The 19,369-nt window shown below is 39.4% G+C and overlaps 4 protein-coding genes across 6 annotated transcripts; 2 read left to right on the plus strand and 2 right to left on the minus strand.

Moving 5' to 3' along the window:
• Positions 1-1,631: 1,631 nt before the first annotated feature.
• Positions 1,632-6,181, minus strand: LOC119985353 (protein FATTY ACID EXPORT 3, chloroplastic-like). Of its 3 annotated transcripts, none has more exons than XM_038829643.1 (7): positions 5,755-6,181; positions 4,634-5,024; positions 4,183-4,350; positions 3,753-3,799; positions 3,609-3,646; positions 3,198-3,296; positions 1,632-2,075 (listed from the first exon to the last, which is right to left on the minus strand). In XM_038829643.1, the coding sequence occupies exons 1-6, from the start codon at positions 6,034-6,036 to the stop codon at positions 3,209-3,211; spliced, it is 1,014 nt and encodes a 337-aa protein (XP_038685571.1). In that variant the 5' UTR covers positions 6,037-6,181; the 3' UTR covers positions 1,632-2,075; positions 3,198-3,208. The 3 variants fall into 3 exon arrangements, 2 of the variants coding, with proteins under 2 accessions (XP_038685571.1, XP_038685564.1); XM_038829636.1 differs by having other exon boundaries at positions 4,634-5,027; positions 5,755-6,178; XR_005465091.1 differs by lacking the exon at positions 3,609-3,646 and having other exon boundaries at positions 4,634-5,027.
• Positions 6,182-7,194: 1,013 nt separating this feature from the next.
• Positions 7,195-11,452, plus strand: LOC119993090 (leucine-rich repeat receptor-like protein kinase PXC2). The gene is made up of 2 exons (XM_038840014.1): positions 7,195-9,417; positions 9,716-11,452. The coding sequence occupies exons 1-2, from the start codon at positions 7,985-7,987 to the stop codon at positions 11,163-11,165; spliced, it is 2,883 nt and encodes a 960-aa protein (XP_038695942.1). The 5' UTR covers positions 7,195-7,984; the 3' UTR covers positions 11,166-11,452.
• A 1,051-nt stretch (positions 11,453-12,503) lies between these two features.
• Positions 12,504-14,230, plus strand: LOC119991364 (tRNA pseudouridine(38/39) synthase). Its single transcript, XM_038837732.1, has one exon. It carries the CDS (start codon positions 12,817-12,819, stop codon positions 14,056-14,058), a length of 1,242 nt encoding a protein of 413 aa, XP_038693660.1. The 5' UTR covers positions 12,504-12,816; the 3' UTR covers positions 14,059-14,230.
• Positions 14,231-15,379: 1,149 nt separating this feature from the next.
• On the minus strand, positions 15,380-18,893 carry LOC119991372. Its single transcript, XM_038837738.1, has 4 exons — positions 18,437-18,893; positions 18,057-18,348; positions 17,235-17,362; positions 15,380-16,173 (listed from the first exon to the last, which is right to left on the minus strand). The coding sequence occupies exons 1-4, from the start codon at positions 18,575-18,577 to the stop codon at positions 15,727-15,729; spliced, it is 1,008 nt and encodes a 335-aa protein (XP_038693666.1). The 5' UTR covers positions 18,578-18,893; the 3' UTR covers positions 15,380-15,726.
• Positions 18,894-19,369: the final 476 nt, after the last annotated feature.

The raw sequence follows: 19,369 nt of genomic DNA on the forward strand, positions 1-19,369 counted from the left end.
TAAGAACCAAAGAAGCTGCGAGTAAGCCGAATGAAATGCAGCAGAGTACCGGATTGGTTGATTAATGGAGCTCTAGATAATGAGAATGTGCTGTTTATTGTGATTAATGGGTCAATGGTGAGTAGCCAATGTGTGGGAACTTCACTGCAGAACTATTTCGTGAAGAATTCAAGTTTACGAGAAAAAATTTCTGCCATAGTGAGGATAAAAATAGTTTAGGACAAAATGAGACAAAAGAATGGAGAACTGAACTTTCTTTTTCAGGTTAAGTATGATGAAGAAATGTGTTATAATATGAGTAGCTCAGGACTTGAATTAAAAGCTGGTTATTGGTATGGAAGCAAGAGATTGCTATTTGTACAGAAATACTGCAGTAGTTCCTAATCTGAGCCTCCGCCTACATTCAAGCATGGGCTAGCTGATTCTTCAATTTCTTTTTCCTTAGTCACAACTGGAAATTATCTTCTCCGAGTTCTAATTCTATTACGTCTCATTGAGACAAACATCCAACCTTCTTTCTGAGCCAGATCTCTTTTGCTAGAAAGACGGACAGGCACAGCACAGATAGATGTGTGAGCAGTCGTGTTCTACCTCCTTGGCCTCAAGTGTACTGAACATCTTTCTCTAGGCTTTCAACATCAGTATCTGAGGTTTAGGGTTTTCCAACATTAACCTCATTTTGTGAGTTTTTTTTCCCCCAACGGTTTTCACCTTAGAAAATGTTTGCCTATCTCATGGACCACAATGGTGTCAACAACAATTGGTTTTCTTACTTTATTTATGCGAGAGTTTCTTCAATAAACCATTTGTCAACTTTCAATCATTGGGTTTGTGAGATTTGTTTCCAAAGCAACCATCATGCTGTCATCTCCATGCATTGCTGCAATTTTCTGCAGCCCATTTGATGTCTGCTTTGATTGTTTTTATTGGTGTTTTTTTGGCCACTGCTTCAGTAGTTGAAAATGTTTTCTCGAGCCTTTTGAGGGATTTCTGGTTTGGCCTGCCTTAGAAACTTGTGTCATATCTCGTCCTTCATGTGTTTATTTTCTCGCAATTTACCTGCTCTGTGCAGCGCGAATATAATTAGTGATGTGGGGGCGAGTGAGTGGTTCTTCAAATGCCGGTATTAGAGTGAGCTTGAGATAACAAATGGTATCATATCATTACGAATACCAATACTCATGCGGGGAGTAGTACCTTTGGAGATCCTTGGCAATTTGGTTGGCATATCTATCTTGTCTTGTGACCATGACTTTGACTAGAGATACATTATGATCATGGCATTGCTTTGAATGAATGCTATCCCATGCGAAAATGATAGCAATGGCTGTGCGTATATGAAGAGAATAACAGGTTTAGTTCAGACTTCAGGCTTCATAGTTAGGTTTATGGACAAGAGGATGGCATTATAAACGAAGATATGGGCAGGTTTGTGTTGCTGACTTGCTTCAGATAGGCTAGCTCTCTCAAAAACGAGAAATAAATTCACATAAAAATGAAACACCTGGATAGCATGCACGAAAGGGGCCAACGAGCCTCTGTCGTGGGTCTACTTTTTACCCGGGCCCAATAAAATCGGACACCGATGATTTTTGCAAGCTATTATTCACAATACAAGGTAGCAAAGGTACTAGTCGGAAAGCTTGTAAATTTTGGGCGTGGCATCATAGATTCATAGTGACAAAAGTTCAAAAGAGATGAGCCAACAGCCATGGAGTATGGCTTCGCAGGGCATCCGTCAACCGTCATGCATAATCAGTCACAAGCAAATAATTCATGAGAAACCAAATTTCCCATATGTACAACTCCTCTTCAAAACCCAGACCAATCAATAATTAAAAGAAATTCATGATAACCATAATTCACCAGATTATACTCCCTCCACGACAACACAAAGTAGCACGCCAGACGACTGGAGTTGTTGTAACACGCCTGATTCTGTAAACACCATACTAGAACAGAGCATCAAGCAGTCTTTGCTTCTGAATGATTTATGCCCTTCCAAGGTTTACCGGTCAAGTCAACCCGGTCCCCTAAACAGTAAACACGTAGTGAATGGGCCCTGCAAATTTCACCTGATCAAGCAAATATATTATTAAATCCTGTCACCTTGATCTACAAAGCCTTTCTTTTCAAATCAGCAGAAAGTGAACACCATTTTATCTGTTACCGTAAGATGTTTAAATCTAATAAGATTACCATTTTACACTCTTAACTAATTGATTACACATTTGACAGCGAACGAGTTTAGATTTAAACTTCTTAATTGCTATCATCTACTAAATCTCTTCTCTAACAAATAGAGCCTCTCCAAGACGTGGCCACATTGGGCCATTCCCAGCAAAGCTAAATCCCAATACCAGTGGTCGTCATCTACAAACCACTAATTCATACCAGTTAAACCCTAGGTGCAATACAAGAATTTTTCGTTCACAGCTAGCCCAAGAGTATTCTTCCCACTTGTTCCCTCTCCACACAGACTGGACTACTCTTGAGTGAGTTAAAACTTAAAATACATGCTCATCATCATTTTCAAGCTTAATACCCAATTTTTCCTGCTTGTTTGGTTGCTCCTAAACAAGGATCGCCTAAAATCTCTGGCGACCAGGGTCAGAATGGGAAACAGTAAACTTAAGCTGCTTTAGAGGCTTAGAGCACATTAAGGAGAGAATGTATGTGTTTCGAATTCATCATGAGCCCTAAGTTACCAAAAAGAAACTTTATTTACAAAATTTCATTCAAACTTCTACTTACTCAGCTTACAAAAATAAAATTTGTTTTTATCTTTTCCGCTAATGCAAAACGAAATTTAATTAAAGGGCACCAAGTGGGTGCCTTGTGCAACCCAAAGAAAAGCTAAGAGAGCAGATGAGTTGTTTCTTTGGTTTTGTACAATTTGTACAAAACCTACAATGGTACCCAAGGGCTAGTAACTGCCTGATATTTGTATACTTTTGTAGTAAAAGTATATTCAAGAAGATTGAGGTGATGATGCATAAATACCTAACAATATTGAATAAACAAAGATGGATCCATGATGGTCCAATATTGAAATATCAATGCATGCACCATTGGAATAAAAATTCAATAATATGATTATAGCAATTAGTATGTAGTTGTCCTAAAGTAACAGTGGTCATTGGCTTGTAAAAAACTAACATTTTACTGCTTCAAGTATACATTTATAACAAACTAACCTTAGACTGACTTAATTCTCTGAACCATGTTGCAAGTCTGATTCTTTGCTTTGCTTGGGATTCAATATTTTATATACATAAAATGCCACCACAACACCACTGCACACACAATCAACTTATCAGAAAACTGGATTTTACGTACTTGTTCGAACCCGAATCGCAACCACTGTTTTGCATAAAAATCTAGCTCCCAAAATAGTAAAAAGAAGTTCACAATGATTGGCTCCTCTTTACACTGAAGATAGAGAATTAACTCACAGACTGTGGCATATCATCATGCACAAATGAAAAAATAACTCATAGCAGCCAGATACTCTATTGAATTTCAAAGGAAAAAAAGAAATAACTAGGAGCTCTATTTGGGCAACAACAGCAAATAATAAGAGGTAAATATGGGAGTTTTCGACAAACCTGACAAACACAGGAAAGCAAGTAAGAAATGATGGTCTCTGCAAAAATGTAAAGAAGACCAAAAAAGGAAGAAGTTTGAAAAGGCATATCCATAACAAGAATGATTTAATAAACAAGTAGAAAATCCACATGAAAAAGTCCAACCTGATATAGGAAGCTAATCTCCCTCAGGAATATTACAGCTGCTATTGCTGCAGACAAAAAAAAAATTCAAAATGTGATATAGGATATGGAACAGAATATCATTTCAGATAAATTGCTGAAAAAATTTACGAAAAATGCAATAAGAAATTTACAGTTTTAAAGCATCTGTTAATTGAGTTAGAATTTGACATTATTGATCACGGAAATCAGTGAGAGATCTTCAACCACCACATACTCAAGGGAATTATAGATGATAGAATGAGATTTGCAAGGCACCATAAAATAATATTTCAACTCAAAAACTAACACAGCAAAAGAAATAAGTTCCTTAATTAAAAGGATCTAGAACTCAATCAGTATAATAGTCAAATCAAATGATGAAATCATGTTCTCCGTTCATCTTCAATCTCAAGGCAACTCAGACGCTAACCTGCCTGCCCTTTCAGAGCTAGATCATTAGGTTCCCCTCTCTTATATGATCTTAATCTCTGTACACTTAAGGCCAAGAGAGCACCACCGAGAATAACACCAAATCTAATGGCAGAAATGCTGCCTGTGAGCATGAAGGAAAGAAATCCACCAACAGAGAGAAGCAAACCTGCACAATGTAACCAATACCCATAACAACAACGACGACAATAAGAGCTTCAAAGGACTAAAATAACAGGATCATTGTCCCTCAGACATCAGCTTAATATTAACGGCCGATATAGCTAAAGAATGTCATCATTTGCATATAGCTGTAAGTTGTAACTCCTAACCTTCTTTTCATCCTAACAAAAACAGAAAATTGGAATCTCATATTCCTCAAAAATACCGATGAAACAGAGTAGTATCTCTTTACTCTCTGAATAAAAAACTTCATTGCATAGAGCACATACCATATGGTATTCCAAGATGAAAGTCCTGGAGCTTAGAAACATCATTCAAATCATCAGCTGAGGAAGTAAATGTTTCAACAACATCCTTCACTGGTTCAGGAGAATTCTCCGCAGCTGTTGACAAATATTCTTTACCATCTTCAGTGATTTCACTAGCTAGTACACTCAAATCATGTCTTGTCTTGTCTGCTTGAACTTTCAGCTGCTCTGAAGTTTCTTTTAAAATGACTATTGCTTTCTTAGAGTATATCTCATAAGCTTCTTCGGACACACTTTGCATCTTTAAAGCTTGTTCTTTGAAGGATTCTAGAGTCTGTTTCCATGCTTTTTCTGATCCCTCAACTTTAATTTTTGCATTATCATCCTTCTTTTCCACTTCAATTTCTGAATGCTTCTAAAAGGAATAGGATTAAAGACAGCCACAATCAGTACAAAGCAACAAAAAAATCATAAGCACACCAAACTTAAGGACATGTGAAAGTAGCAATATAGAAACACAAACCCTAAGAATTTGTTATATCAACAATATTACTCAATATGAAGCTTATCCCATTCATTCATAGAGTCTAAATGACAATTTTATCAGCTAACATTAACAACAGCAGCAGACAGCGACACATGGCTTCAAAAATTTGGAAAACTAAACGGAGCCATACAATTTGAAAAAGATAACTCGTACAGCATTCGAGAGATCTGATCATATCATGTTTTGAAAAGAAAAAAACAAGTATAGTTGGAAACATCTTGAGCACGAATGCTACAAGAAAAGGAATCAAAAATTAGGAGGGAGGAATTGTTATACGAAAACAAAATTCGAGAATTTGACAAATTCAACTGAAAAATTGAACTAGCCAGCAGATTTCCCTAATTTTCGCCAACCAAAATTTAGGCCAACTTTCATGTTAAATGTTCAACCACTGGAACCTCAATCCTACAGCCAATGGAAATATAAACAGACAATAAAGAATCCAGACTTCAATATTCAGATGAATGCTACTTAGAAAGCCTAACCTTGCTTATTAATCTTTGAAAATTGCCAAAAGAATCTCTCGCCACAAGCGAACCAAAAGTAATTAAAAAAAAAAAAACTGAACAGAAAGCAAAGAAAAAGGTCGAGTTACCGATTCCTCATGAGAAGCTGCGGAAGCCACAACAATTCGATTGCCCGACTTCCTTCGGTCCAGAGAAACGAAACCACCGCCAATTCCCATGGGAGCAGCAACACATCGAGCCACATCAGAAACTCTGCAACAGCGAAGTCTTAACATAGAGTCCAGTCTTATACTCGATGATGTACACGAAGCAATAGGAGTAAAATTAGTGAGAACTCTATTCATGGGAAACAAACCAGATAAGCTAGGGTTAGGGTTTTTGATGGATAACAAAGCTAATGCCGCGCTCATTTCGCCCTTCGTAGTGACAGATAACGGGGAGAGAGAGGAAATTCTGGTGTCGGGAAGAACAAGGCAGCTGAGCTAGGATTCTGCTAGAGTGCGCAGGAGGCCAAAGTCTCGTTTTGCTCGGGAAGAGGGAACCTTATAATGCGTCGATGACACGTAATCAGCTAAAGACACCGGCCCTACTGAATCTCCGAGGGCCGGTGGCGTTATATAATACGAGCTAGGTCTATTTTTACTGATGGTCTGATCGTTTTTAAGCCGTCGATCATGTCATGTCCAGTTGGCGATTATAAGATGGAGAATGCGATGCATTCATGAATTGGGCTTCATATCCTTTACAGATGAGCCCAATTCATTTAAGCCTTATATATTGAGGCCCAACTAATCTCATTCATTTGGCCCATGCACAAATAGGACCGGCAGCCCAAGAGCGAATCAGCGTGGTGGTACTCTCCGACGTCCGAAGTGAGCAAATCAGCATTATTGTGAACATGTTTCTCCCTTTTTTTAATTTTCAATGCGTGTGCAAATTTTTTTTCTTTGGTTAAAAAGGAAGAAGCTAGCAAGCACAAACTTTCTTCATCCACAAAGTCAAACAAGCCAATACTTTATTGGTTAATTTTGTTAGTAAGACTTGGATCACAGCCTAACATCTTTTGACCAGGAAAAACCTTCAAAGTCCAAACACATTGCAAGCATTTGCCTCCAGAAACCAAACTTATGTATACATGAATATACGATAAAGAATTCCATTTTACAAAACCTGTTCTCACTCAAAAACCCAAAACATGAATTTTTTTTTATTGATTTTTATCATAACCCCTGAAATATCGAACAAGGCTCTTGTACTAGAGGACCATTACAGACGTTCAGTTTATTTATCATTTATGGAAAGTTTTGTTGTCTTTAATGTTTACACCGTCCGCCGGAGGTTGAAATTATTACCTCGGCTGCCGTAAAAATATTAAAAAAAAATCTGAATTGAAGTTGACGAGCGCTAGCTATTGGTAATTAGGTACTTTGGGGAGTAACGCAATGTTGTGCATCCCGTGGGAGTGAGAGGAGGACTTAACACGCATAGGATTCTTGTTTGACCGAAGACTGCGTAAATGAAGTCAAAAGGTCAGTATAAGGCTATAATCCCTTCTTCTATGCCTTTTCTCTCTTATCAGAACAGAAGCAGCTGCAAAACATGTTGCCTCTGCTTTACTCTTCCGTTACATTCTTTTTACTGCACATAATCATTTCTTTATTTCATTTTTAATAATTGTTCTGTTTACAGGCCTCAGTCCTCACTGTCCCTTAACCTTCTTTAATGGCGCTGTAGGGTTCCCAGCTTCTCCGCTTCTTCTCCCTCTCTTTCTTTCTACCGCCCCTTCCGCCGGGAATCCCTGCCTGGAAATCTAGGTTCCAGGGAAAACAAAATATTGGTATTTTTTCTTTTTGGGTTTCTGTAATCTGTGATCTCTGTTGTTTCGGTTCAAATTGGACTTAATTTTATGCTTTTCTCTCTCATTTACTCTTCGTTTTGCAATTCATGTGAGTTTGGTGTTTTGGTATTTCTTGGAGATCAAAGCTTTACCCTTTTTTTTATCTGTTACTGTGAGTATATATAGTTTTACCCTTTTTTGGGTTAGAAAATACAAGCTTCAAACTTCAAATACAGAGAAAACGAAGAGGAAAGTTGTTCATTCTTGTCCCCAGACAGCTAAAGTGCATTGTCTTAACAACCTCGTCATATCATTATTATCATCATCAAGTATAGCTTCCATTTCAATAAGCATTTGAAGCTTCATTGAGGTTCTTAGTGGCTACCTGCTTTCCATTTCTCTGTTTTCTGTACACTATTTGTTTGTACGTGTGTTGTGTTTATATATCAGCTGATTTTCCTGGAATTCCTTTCATTTCATGGCGGACTGACATTTTTAACAACCGAGAAATCGACTGAAAAATGCTACACCGTCTACTCTTTTGTCTTCTTTTAGCTCCATTTCTGGTTGTGTTGGTTCAGTCTCTTGATCCGACTCTAAACGATGACGTATTGGGACTGATCGTGTTCAAGGCCGGTCTACGAGACCCAGAAGCGAAGCTGCAGTCATGGACGGAGGACGATTACAGTCCATGCGGTTGGGATGGTGTCACATGCGACCAGAGAACCAACCGGGTCACCCACCTCAGCCTTAACGGTTTATCGCTCTCGGGTCATATAGGCCGCGGCCTCTTGCGGTTGCAGTTCCTTCAAGTTCTGTCGTTATCGAACAACAACTTCTCCGGCAGCATAAGCCCTGATCTTGCTCACCTGTGGAGCTTGCAGGTTATTGATTTGAGTGAGAACAGTCTTTCCGGGTCGATCCCAGATGAGCTCTTTCAACAATGTGGGTCGTTGAGATCGGTTTCGTTTGCCAGGAACAATCTGACAGGGCAAATCCCTGTTTCTTTGACCTCATGCTCTTCACTTCAAGCTGTTAACTTCTCCTATAATCAGATTTCTGGGCAGATATACTCTGCTTTGTGGTATGTGAGGGGCATTGAGGCCATTGATCTTTCAAATAATTTGCTTGATGGGGAGATTCCTGAAGGAATTGGAAGTTTATACAATTTGAGAGTGATCAATTTGGGGAAGAACAGATTGTCTGGACGGATTCCATGGGATATTGGAGGTTGCTTTCTATTGGAATCCCTTGATTTTAGTGAAAATTATTTGTCTGGAGGTCTTCCAGAGTCGATGCAGAGTCTTGGTTCCTGCAGTTCACTGATTTTACGGGGGAATTCATTGACTGGAGATATTCCACATTGGATTGGAGAACTGACAACTATTGAGACCTTGGACTTTTCTGCAAATAGGTTCTCTGGTTGGATTCCGGAATCATTAGGGAGTCTAACAGTGTTGAAGGAACTGAATTTGTCTATGAATCGCTTGACTGGAGAGTTGCCTGAGTCGACGAAAAACTGTTTCAACCTTTTGGTTATTGATGTCAGCCAGAATGGATTGTCTGGTGATCTTCCTTCATGGATTTTTGGGAGGGGATTACAGAATGTAGTGCTTTCTGAGAACGGGATGAGTACGGCGGCTTTTAATCAAGGTCTTCGTGTGTTAGATTTATCTTCTAATGCATTTTCTGGCGAAATAGCAAGTACCATTGGATTTCTTGGTAGTTTGCTGTCTTTAAATTTGTCCAAAAACCAACTTCTTGGTTCCATTCCGACGAGCATTGGCAAGTTGAAATCAACTAATGTTCTTGATTTGAGTGACAATAGGCTAAATGGAAGCATTCCTTCTGAAATTGGAGGAGCTGTTTCACTCAAGGAGTTGATCCTGGAGAAGAACTTCCTAAGCGGAAAAATTCCAACCCAACTCAAGAATTGCTCGTCTCTTACCACTTTGTAAGTTTTTCCCTGTCACCTATCTTGTTTGACTGTGAGAACCTTCATATTTGCTTTGTCCGCAAATAGCATTAGTCATGTAATGGCATTTAATAAGATGGCAATTAAACTCTAGAAAAAGAAAATTTTAAAAACAAAAGGTCAACTGAGCATTGTTGGGGTGCACTGTGGTAACAGAACTTCATGGGATCATATGCTCATTTCTGTAGTTGTTTGAATATTGTTTAAATTTAAAAGCAGGCTTGTGTAATTGAGACTGTTTGCTAATGTATAACTTCATTGGCAATATGATTGTCAGGATTCTGTCTCAGAACAAACTCACCGGTCCTGTCCCGTCTGCAATTGCAAACCTAAGCAACCTTCAGTTTGTTGATTTTTCTTTTAACAACCTAACTGGAAGCTTACCCAAGGAGCTGACAAATCTTTCACACCTATCGTTGTTCAATGTCTCCCATAACCACCTTCAAGGTGAGTTGCCGCTTGGGGGATACTTCAACACAATATCCCCCTCATCTGTCTCTGGCAATCCATCTTTGTGTGGCTCGGTTGTGAGGCGTCCGTGCCCCTCAGTTCACCCAAAGCCCATTGTCCTCAACCCTAACTCCTCTGATTCGTCCAATGGCAGTTCTTCCTCATTCAATCACAGGCGTCGGAAGATAGTTCTTAGTATCTCTGTTCTTATTGCCATTGGGGCTGCTGCTTTCATTGCTGTTGGTGTAGTGGTTGTTACTGTTCTCAATATTCGTGTTCGGTCATCAATGTCACGTTCTGCTACTGCACTCGCATTATCTAATGGGGACGATTTCAGTTGTTCCCCGACTAATGATCCAAACTATGGAAAGCTTGTCATGTTTACTGGTGATGCTGAGTTTGTTGCTGGAGATCATGCACTGCTCAACAAGGACTGTGAACTTGGTCGTGGTGGGTTTGGGATTGTTTACAGGACAATTCTTCGAGATGGGCGTTCAGTTGCCATCAAGAAGCTGACAGTTTCCAGTTTGATCAAGTCTCAAGAAGATTTTGAGAGGGTAGTGAAACATCTTGGAAAGATCAGGCACCACAATCTCGTAGGACTCGAAGGCTATTATTGGACTCCATCCTTGCAACTCCTCATCTATGAATATATATCCAGTGGGAGTTTGTATAGGCATCTCCATGACGGACCTGGCAGGAACTGCCTGACTTGGCGCCAGAGGTTCCGCATAATTCTTGGGATGGCAAAAGGTTTGGCGCATTTACATCAGTTGAACTTAATTCACTACAATTTGAAATCAACCAATGTCCTCGTAGATGATACTGGTGAGGTCAAAGTGGCAGACTTTGGCCTGGTGAAGCTGTTGCCAATGCTGGACCGTTGTATTTTGAGCAGCAAAATCCAGAGTGCACTTGGTTACATGGCTCCTGAGTTTGCTTGTCAAACAGTGAAGATAACGGAGAAATGTGACGTGTATGGGTTTGGGGTCTTGGTTTTGGAAGTGGTTACCGGGAAGAGGCCTGTGGAATACATGGAAGATGACGTGGTGGTTCTTTGCGACGTGGTAAGGAGAGCACTGGAGGATGGCAGGTTGGAGGAATGTGTAGATGAGCGGCTTCGGAGTAATTTTCCAGCAGATGAGGCGATTCCAGTGATAAAGTTAGGTCTGATATGTGCATCACAAGTTCCATCAAATCGACCTGACATGGAAGAGGTTGTTAACATCTTAGAGCTGATCCAGTGCCCGTCAGAAGATCAAGAGGAGTTGGAGTAGATTGAACGTCTCATTTTCAAGAAAAACAAAGAAGAGAAGTGTCCATCTGGGGAAGAAGAATCCGGGTTTTTTTTTTTCCAAATTACAGAAGAAAATAATATATTGTTTGAATGTCCATTTCTTTTTCTTTCCTGCTTTTTTTTTGGTTATTGTTCTGTGTTGTTTCTGTTTTCCTTGTTTCTCTTACCGGATTCCTTTTCACCGGGTGGACTTGGTGCATTGGTACTAATCTTCATAGTCTATCTACTCCATAGACAACACTGAATCTCTCTTTTGTTTTGATATCATCTGCTGCCACTTTTTGCTTTTTTCAGTTAACAAGGGGAAACAGGGATGAAGGATTGAATTGCTAAATATGAGAAAAGTAAGTGGTGGAAGAGTATTATTCACTTAATATGATAACATATGATAGTCACCAGTTAAAGACAGCATAATTGACTACAGAAGATTAGTCATGTTGTCTGAAAGAAGTAATCCCTTGCTTTGCCTGCACTTTTGGTCTCAACACTAGTTTAAGCATGTACCAACTACCAAGTGGTGCTAATTATGGTCTAGAAATGCACCATTTTCAAAGTCATGAGTTCGAGCAGATAATATAAACACAACCCTTCAGGCCTTCTGTGTTTGTGCAAGTAGGGTTAATAATTGAGGCTTAGATTTCAAGTCTAGATTAATGGAGAAGTGTTGGACCAGAAATGAAATTGTGCTTGGACATCATTATAATCATGTCACATGACTTGGCGGGGTCCTGATCCTGAAAAGAATCTTTAAGCTTTTGATGGGGTGAAATCTTTTGGTGGATGACTATTATAGGCCATAGCATGTCACTAGCAATTGATATTTCTTTTTCTTTTTTGGACCCCAAAAGGCTAAATCATGAGTTTATTAGTTTTGCAGAGAAGTGAGTGTTTATACACGCACAAAATGTTGAAAATAGTTGTCTAGTTGATCCATAGCAATTAGCAAATGAAGAAAGTAACAAGTTTAAAGTTTAAAGCGATTACTGCTGAGTTAAAACTTAAAACAAAGACAATAAATGAGAGAGAGAGACAGAGAGAGAGAGAGAGAGAGTCCACTTTTCCCTTTCACATAACAAAAGGCCTTTCATCCGACACTTACGAGTGCATAGACTTCTCAAGTTGGGCTGCATAAGTAACTCTAAATGGGCTGTGGGCTTTCAAATTGGGCTGCATAAGTAACTCTAAATGGTCTGTGGGCTTTCAAATTGGGCTGCATACGTAACTCTAAATGGGCTGCGGGATTTTGGCTGCAGCTAATGTGATTGGGCTGGAACACACTATTGCGCTATTTGGGCTTTAAGCCTTTAACAGACAAAGCATTGTAGGGCACAGAGAGTCGTGATTCCTCGAGAAGCCGGCCAGCTTCGCCGTTTATCATTCTCCGAAGTTGTTGTCTGAAGTAGCTGAGAGGAGTCAACGAGGGGGAAACGTCCGGAAGAAGAGGAGAGAAGGCGAGGAAGACGAGAGAAAAAATCCAGGTACCACACTCTGGCACTGGCATCGTCGTCGAATATCTTCGTTGAAGCCTCTTGAAACGCAACGAAGAATTCTCCAATTTGAGCAGGATTAGTTAAGAAAGTCTCCAAATTCGAGTTGGATTCAAATACCAGCAGGGCTGAGAAGACACGACGATGTCAGAGGAAGGTGTTATTAGCAACCTCCAATCTGAACTAGAGTCTCTCCGTGAAAGGGTTAAGGAACTGGAGGCCGAGAATGCGAAACTATCATCTACAATCTCTCGTTGTCATTGTTCTAAGAGAGAGGAGAAGAAACTTATGGTAGACGAGAGTAGGAAAATGATTTCCAAAGTTAACAGAAAATCAACAGAACGACTTCCAGGTTCTACCGATCACTATTTCAGGAGATTCATTGCTCTCAAGGTCATGTATTTTGGCAAGGGGTTTTATGGTTTTGCTTCGGAAGCACAAATGGATCCAACTGTTGAGTCTGAGATATTCAAAGCTCTGGAGAAGACCAGGCTTTTAGTTGGCGACAAGAAGGAGTCGCAATATTCAAGATGTGGAAGGACTGACAAAGGTGTTTCCTCTGTTGGGCAAGTAATTTCTCTGTTTGTACGATCAAGGATCAAGGAAATCAGAGAGGAAGAAGAACACAATGATGGAGAATTTGATTATGTGAGAGTATTAAACCGTGTACTTCCAGAAGATATTCGAATTGTAGGCTGGTGTCCAGTTCCGGTTGGCTTCAGTGCAAGGTTTAGTTGCTTGAGCAGGAAATATAAATATCTGTTTTGGAGCAAGGATATGAATCTCTTGGCTGTGGAGGATGCAGGCAAGAGACTTGTAGGGGAACATGATTTCAGGAACTTCTGTAAGATGGATGCTGTAAATGTACACAACTATAGGCGGCGAATCACTTCATTTCAAATTTCCTCTTGTGATATGAAGTTCCTCGGCAATGAACTTTCTGCAATTGAAATCAATGGCAGCGCGTTCCTGTGGCATCAGGTCCGGTGCATTGTTGCTGTTCTATTCATGATTGGCCAAGGTCTTGAATCCCCTGATATCATTGACACATTACTGGACATTGACGGAACAGCAAGGAAACCTCAGTACGCTATGGCTCCGGAGATTCCACTAATCCTTCTGTCCTGTGAATTTGAAGGTCTCAACTTCATTTGTTCATCAAATGCTAGGCAAGCTTTGTGCGAACACTTGCAGAATGAGTGCAGAACCTACCAACTTCAAGCTGCCATCTTTCATGAGGCTCTGTTGGGTTGTTTGCCTTCAGAAAATAATCAATCTTCATTGTGTAATGGAGTAGCAAAGAAGGCTTCCCATGTTCCGCTCATGTCACGGCCTACTGAGCCATCTTACGAAGAACGACGCATCAAAATAAACTCCAAAACATGAAGAGTTTAGTTACTTTAGTGCTAAGTGAATAAGCATTGTACCATCAGTTATTACCTTACATTCAAAAGGATCTTTTGCCGTAGTGTTAATTATGTTATCATCAGAGAAATCAGGAATGAAGTTTCCATAAGAGGATCCAAGCTTGATTAATGAAGTTTTTCTACCTTCTCTATCTTGCCCGCCCATCCTTTCTCTGTCTCTTTTTTCCTTTCTTTAAAGAGAAAAATTGTCAGGTGGCAGACCTTGAACAACATCTCGCTCAACCTTCTGCAGCCACACAAATGAAAAATCTATTATTAAGATTTGAATCCCCAAAGTGATTTGAAAACACTCGAAAAACTATAAAATCCCTGTGACTTCAATTCCTTGGCCATTTTGATATCCTTTCTCTGAGCTCTCTTAGCTAAGTACTCACCAATTTTTTCTCCTGTAATATACCTCCAACTCCACTCTCTCTCTCTCTCTCTCTCTCTCTGCCCCCATGATCATTGTCACAGGAATCATCAGAATCCCTATCACGCGAGGACTTCCGTCCGCCACTACTAATCGATGCCGCTCGCAGGCAATTAGTCTCGAGCATACTTGAGGTGCGGGCCTCGTGCAGAATAGCAGTGATCGGCAATTCATCGTTTTCCTCTAAAAGATTTCAAACAAGGGTCGCGCAGGCTCTTAATGGTAGCGTAAGAATCATCTCCATATCCATCGAGCACTCTCTGAAGAAGCTGAGAATAGTGTCAAGTTCGATCAATCTGGTGAAAATAGGATTCCGTTTTAGGTATTTAGCTCTGCTTCGTGGCTTAAAGAACAAGGAACCAATGAATTTTTTTTAAAATTATCAAATTTAAAACGTAACGTAAAGAAAACCATCGAAAATGGGCCTTCGCCAAGTCACTTGGCCCAAGCTGTCTTGTAACGGACAAGCTAGTAGTAAGTAACTCTGGCCCACTAGATTGGGCCCCCAACACCTCAAACTCACCACTAATGCAGATCTCCCAAGTCCCAAGCAATTGACCCAACTCTGGCTTTGAACGACAAAGCCACCGGTCTCGGTCGGATCAGAATGGACAGTTCACATCACAAATATGAACCCCTGGGTACGACCTGTAGTGGTTACATGCACGTACATTTTGACCGTCAGATTGCACTCTATAACCTTTGGATTGTTTTCTCATTCTCTTCCGAAAATACAAAATAACCCAAAAAAAAGAAAGGAGAGAGATGGATGGCCGAACCCAACAGAAAAAAACTTCCGAGTTCCGTATCTATTTGTTTAAAAGATGTCCTATACAATTTGAATCAAAAGATAGTCGCCGCTAGATCATTTCTCCTCCAAGGTCCAACCTCTCTCAACAATACAACACAAAAAGTTTTTGAAAGAACATTCTGTTTTTACCCAAAAGGAGACTGGATGTCAAAATATTGTACAAAACAAATGTAACCCAGAATCATATCCAGCGAAAAAACAAAACAACAGAAGATAGGTTTCAAGAAAGAAAAATATATTACCTCCGGTATTTGAAGTAAAAATAGCATTCAGTGCATTAACCAGTGCAGCACAACCCCAAGTCGTATTAGAAAGCTTTACAGCTAACATTGCAGATTTGGTATTCTCTGTGTCTATTTTTTTCCCTTTTAATTTACCTCATCATCCAGCTCGGTATAAAATCACTAATCATCCCAGTCATTTTGCAATTCATCTCTGTTTGAGGCTCTTGAAGTAAGGCCATTGGCTGAGACGTTTCCTACAGGATGACTTACTGGTGACTTGAAGGCCGTTTCCTCGTCCCAGTCATCATCCCATCCTTGATCCCAACCTTCCGTTGATTCCACACTGTTAGACATGTGAGATTCCGGCAATCCCATTTCAAGCTCTTGATAAGCGACTTCACCCTGATGTCTCTTCTTCCCAAACTTACAGCAAGCCCATGCCCCACCAAAAATTATCACAGTAAAAATTATGAAATAAGCACCGTTGATGGGGGTCACCAGCTTCTCATAAGAAGGAAGGTGCAGGAAAAAATTCTCTTCAGATTCATCGGGCCCTATGTGAAGCACACACTTCCCATTTCCAGCATCGAAGATTAGCTTGGTGCTTTTGTCAACGGTGACATTAATCTGAAAGTACAGATGAGCAGAAAGTAATGAGAAATGCTTTTGTAGTTTTGTTTATGAGCTTTGTGGGAGAGCAACAACAAACAATTTGAAAGGATATTATATCAACTTACACTAGCTATTTTTCCCCTGTTTCTTATGCTAATCTTTGTTTTTAATTATTATTGCCTACCTTCTCACAGAGTTTTAATATTTTCCAACTTAATTTCATTACTATTCAGTTTCTGAACTCATATTCTACGCAACAACTGACAAAGACGAAGTAATAGAGCTCTGTCAAGACCCATCAACATAAAACAAAGGTTATGTAGGAAGCAGTGTTTTTGATACTGGAAAATGGATATGGACTTTTGCATTCTCTACATGTACGGGGGATAGTGGGGTAAGTTCAAGTGGAAAAAAATTTGAGGTCCAGGTCACTTTGAATCATTTATTAGGGTCATATGTGTGCTTGCCTTATGTATAGATGTGTGTTATGTATCTCGTTCCTTTTTCATTCTTTCTCCATGAATCATGTGTTAAAAAGCCATCAGAATGTGGAAGCACGAAGCCAACCCTCCCCCCCCCTCCTCCCCCCTCTTTCTTTTTCCCTATCCGTTGCATCTTTGTTTTTTCGCAATAAATTCTATGGTTCCTCCTTCATTTACTATTTAAGGGAATGAACACTTCAGAATGCAGTGCCCATGGAAAGCACGTCCAAAATCAGTATATTGAAAATTACAGAAAAGATTTATTTTCCAACAAATATCTCAGACAATAATATGCATTTAGGAATGTCGAGTGAACTCTAAATAAGCTAGTAATCAATCTATCTATGAGACTGCAGAGGTTTCACCACTCAGGTGTAGCTTAATAATGAGAAAGAAACATACGTCAAAATGTTTCTGAGGCCTATCCGAGCTTCAATTTCTAACATTATTGATCACAACAAATATGAGGTCCATTGTCCAACCCTTGTATGAGGAGTGTAAAACATTTAAATAAAATTAAAAAAGATTTTAGGATTAATAGCATGCATATAACAATTATGGAAATACGACAAAGTATCAGAATGAAGAACAAACCTTCCGGGAATGGTGTTTCGGTATTTCAATTGACTTGTAACTATTCTCTAGAGAAACTGGGAGAGAAAGATTCACGTTCAAAGCGACATCTCCTACATTTTCCACCAGCACACCAAATTCTTTCAACCCTTCAAGATAGCAAACAAGAAAAATAATAAGACTGATTAGTGATTACTCATATCATCAAGAATCAGTACAATTGTAATCAATTGTCCATCACTCCATTGAAATAAACAACTAAAGCCTGGAATATCCTAAAAGTGGTGTATGCTGATGATATTATTATGACTGCATAACCTTAGAAGATAACTAATAAGGAATCTAAACAATCTCACACTAGGTCAGTATATGGAAGCACCAAGAACCTCTCATTGAGATGCTGACATTCTCCAAGATCTAAAGGAACGCTAGGTTGTAGCATCTTGCTCAAAAATAGACTACCTGGGCCAAATCTCCTAGACTCCTTCAGTGACTGTTTGTGGCCGTGATGACGTTTCTACTTCTCCATAGATTATGTGCATTCTATAAGCAACGAAGTAATTGCGTTTCAATATTCTGTAATCTAAAATGAAACTTCAACGAGATTGCCATGAGATTTGTATTTGGTTTTGAAGTATTGGTTTGCAAAATAAGCAGCTATTTTTCACTTTTCATTAAGAGATAGTGTAAATTGCCCAATGCCATTAACCATCCAACTTCCATTCACAACAATTTCATAGGCCAAAGTCTTTGCTTCCATTTCACGGAAATATGTAGAAATTTGCAACCAAACGAATTATTTTGGTCCAAAAGTTAAAGGAAAGAAAATAGATAGGGATTTACCGGAACGGAAATTAGGAATACATGCAATCAATGAGTTCAGGTCCTTGCACCTCTTAACCAGACCCGTACAATTTTCACTAATTACTGACTTTGACATACTTCTATCATCGTCATTCTTCTTGGTTTCCTGATTATTGGCGCCATTTGTTTGAGTTTTAGGATTTGAGCTCCCGGATCCCTTCTTGCTCGAACCCGTATGATCGTCTTTATGTGGATCATTGCTGTTGGGTCCCTGAGGATCCTTTTTTGAATCGTTTGAACTGGTTGAAACAGGACTTGGTGATGGAGAAACCTGACAACAAACGCGTCATTCCATTGTTGCCCTCACAATTAACAAAAGAAAATTCTATATAAAAAGATAGATTCACAGAGAGAATTACTTCAATTCGGGCAGATTTGTAATTATTGTTGCTTGAATCTACAGCAACCAAATATCGAAACTTAGAGAGCAGTGAAGCACTGGAAACATCGGTGAAAATCAAAAACAGAAACAGAGCTACCACAGTTACATATTTATCCATAACACAAACAATAGAAGCATCCAAACTCCAATCACTTATCAGATCTGCGAAGCCAACTCATTCCGGGAAGCCACACAACTCGCAGTCACCGAATCAGCTCAAACGTAAACATTCGAGGACATCCAGAGCCAAATCCAAGCTTAGAATTCACGCAGCCAGAGCATATAAACGTCAAACGATTTAGAAGTTGACGAAACAAGAACACAAAATTGCTGGGACTTTCTATTCGGGTTATAATCAAGGGTTTTGTTCCTGATATTCGTGTTTTTTTTTCCTAGGTCGGTTACGACTCAGACTTGACTTACAAGAACCATACCCAAGCATAGATTTATTATTAATAATATATTATTATTGACTTATATAAGTTGGTTTTCATGGCAGCTGATAAATCATAATGGGCCAGATTTCTTTATTTTCTATGGACTTGACTTCAGAGCCCAATAGAACGTGAGACTTGGGCCATTATTATCCGAGACTGAGAGTTGAAATTGACACCACCTTTGGTTGGTTGGCTCATTTATAAACTTGGCTAAAGGACGAGGGTGGTTTGTAGGTCATTATGCGAGCTCATAAATTTATTCACACTCGAAAGGTTATATTTCCGGGTTCTTATGTCATGAAAAATATTTAAATTTCTCTCTTTGGGGATTTTGTTGGACAATTAAGTTATGTGCATCATTGGTTAGATTCAAGTGAGTACATAAGTTTTCGATGTCTGAAATTGGTTCTTAAATGAATATTTTCGGCCTAGTTACTAATATCACATTGACAACTTATTAGGAATTGACATTC

The sequence above is a fragment of the Tripterygium wilfordii genome, chromosome 3, assembly GCF_013401445.1.
Source record: "Tripterygium wilfordii isolate XIE 37 chromosome 3, ASM1340144v1, whole genome shotgun sequence".
Lineage (NCBI taxonomy): Eukaryota > Viridiplantae > Streptophyta > Magnoliopsida > Celastrales > Celastraceae > Tripterygium > Tripterygium wilfordii.

What these genes read in the sequence shown, in the direction of transcription:
- LOC119985353 (XM_038829636.1), bottom strand. Translation starts at nt 6,036, where the DNA reads ATGAGCGCGGCATTAGCTTTGTTATCCATCAAAAACCCTAACCCTAGC. An exon ending in AGCTCTGAAAGGGCAGGCAG is followed by an intron (nt 3,800 to 4,182) that starts GTTAGCGTCTGA and finishes TTTTGTCTGCAG; the next exon opens with CAATAGCAGCTGTAATATTC. An exon ending in TGCTTTCCTGTGTTTGTCAG is followed by an intron (nt 3,297 to 3,608) that starts GTTTGTCGAAAA and finishes TTGTGTGTGCAG; the next exon opens with TGGTGTTGTGGTGGCATTTT.
- LOC119993090 (XM_038840014.1), top strand. Translation starts at nt 7,985, where the DNA reads ATGCTACACCGTCTACTCTTTTGTCTTCTTTTAGCTCCATTTCTGGTT. An exon ending in TGCTCGTCTCTTACCACTTT is followed by an intron (nt 9,418 to 9,715) that starts GTAAGTTTTTCC and finishes TATGATTGTCAG; the next exon opens with GATTCTGTCTCAGAACAAAC.
- LOC119991364 (XM_038837732.1), top strand. Translation starts at nt 12,817, where the DNA reads ATGTCAGAGGAAGGTGTTATTAGCAACCTCCAATCTGAACTAGAGTCT.
- LOC119991372 (XM_038837738.1), bottom strand. Translation starts at nt 18,577, where the DNA reads ATGGATAAATATGTAACTGTGGTAGCTCTGTTTCTGTTTTTGATTTTC. An exon ending in ACAAATCTGCCCGAATTGAA is followed by an intron (nt 18,349 to 18,436) that starts GTAATTCTCTCT and finishes GTTTGTTGTCAG; the next exon opens with GTTTCTCCATCACCAAGTCC. An exon ending in CGAAACACCATTCCCGGAAG is followed by an intron (nt 16,174 to 17,234) that starts GTTTGTTCTTCA and finishes CTGTACTTTCAG; the next exon opens with ATTAATGTCACCGTTGACAA.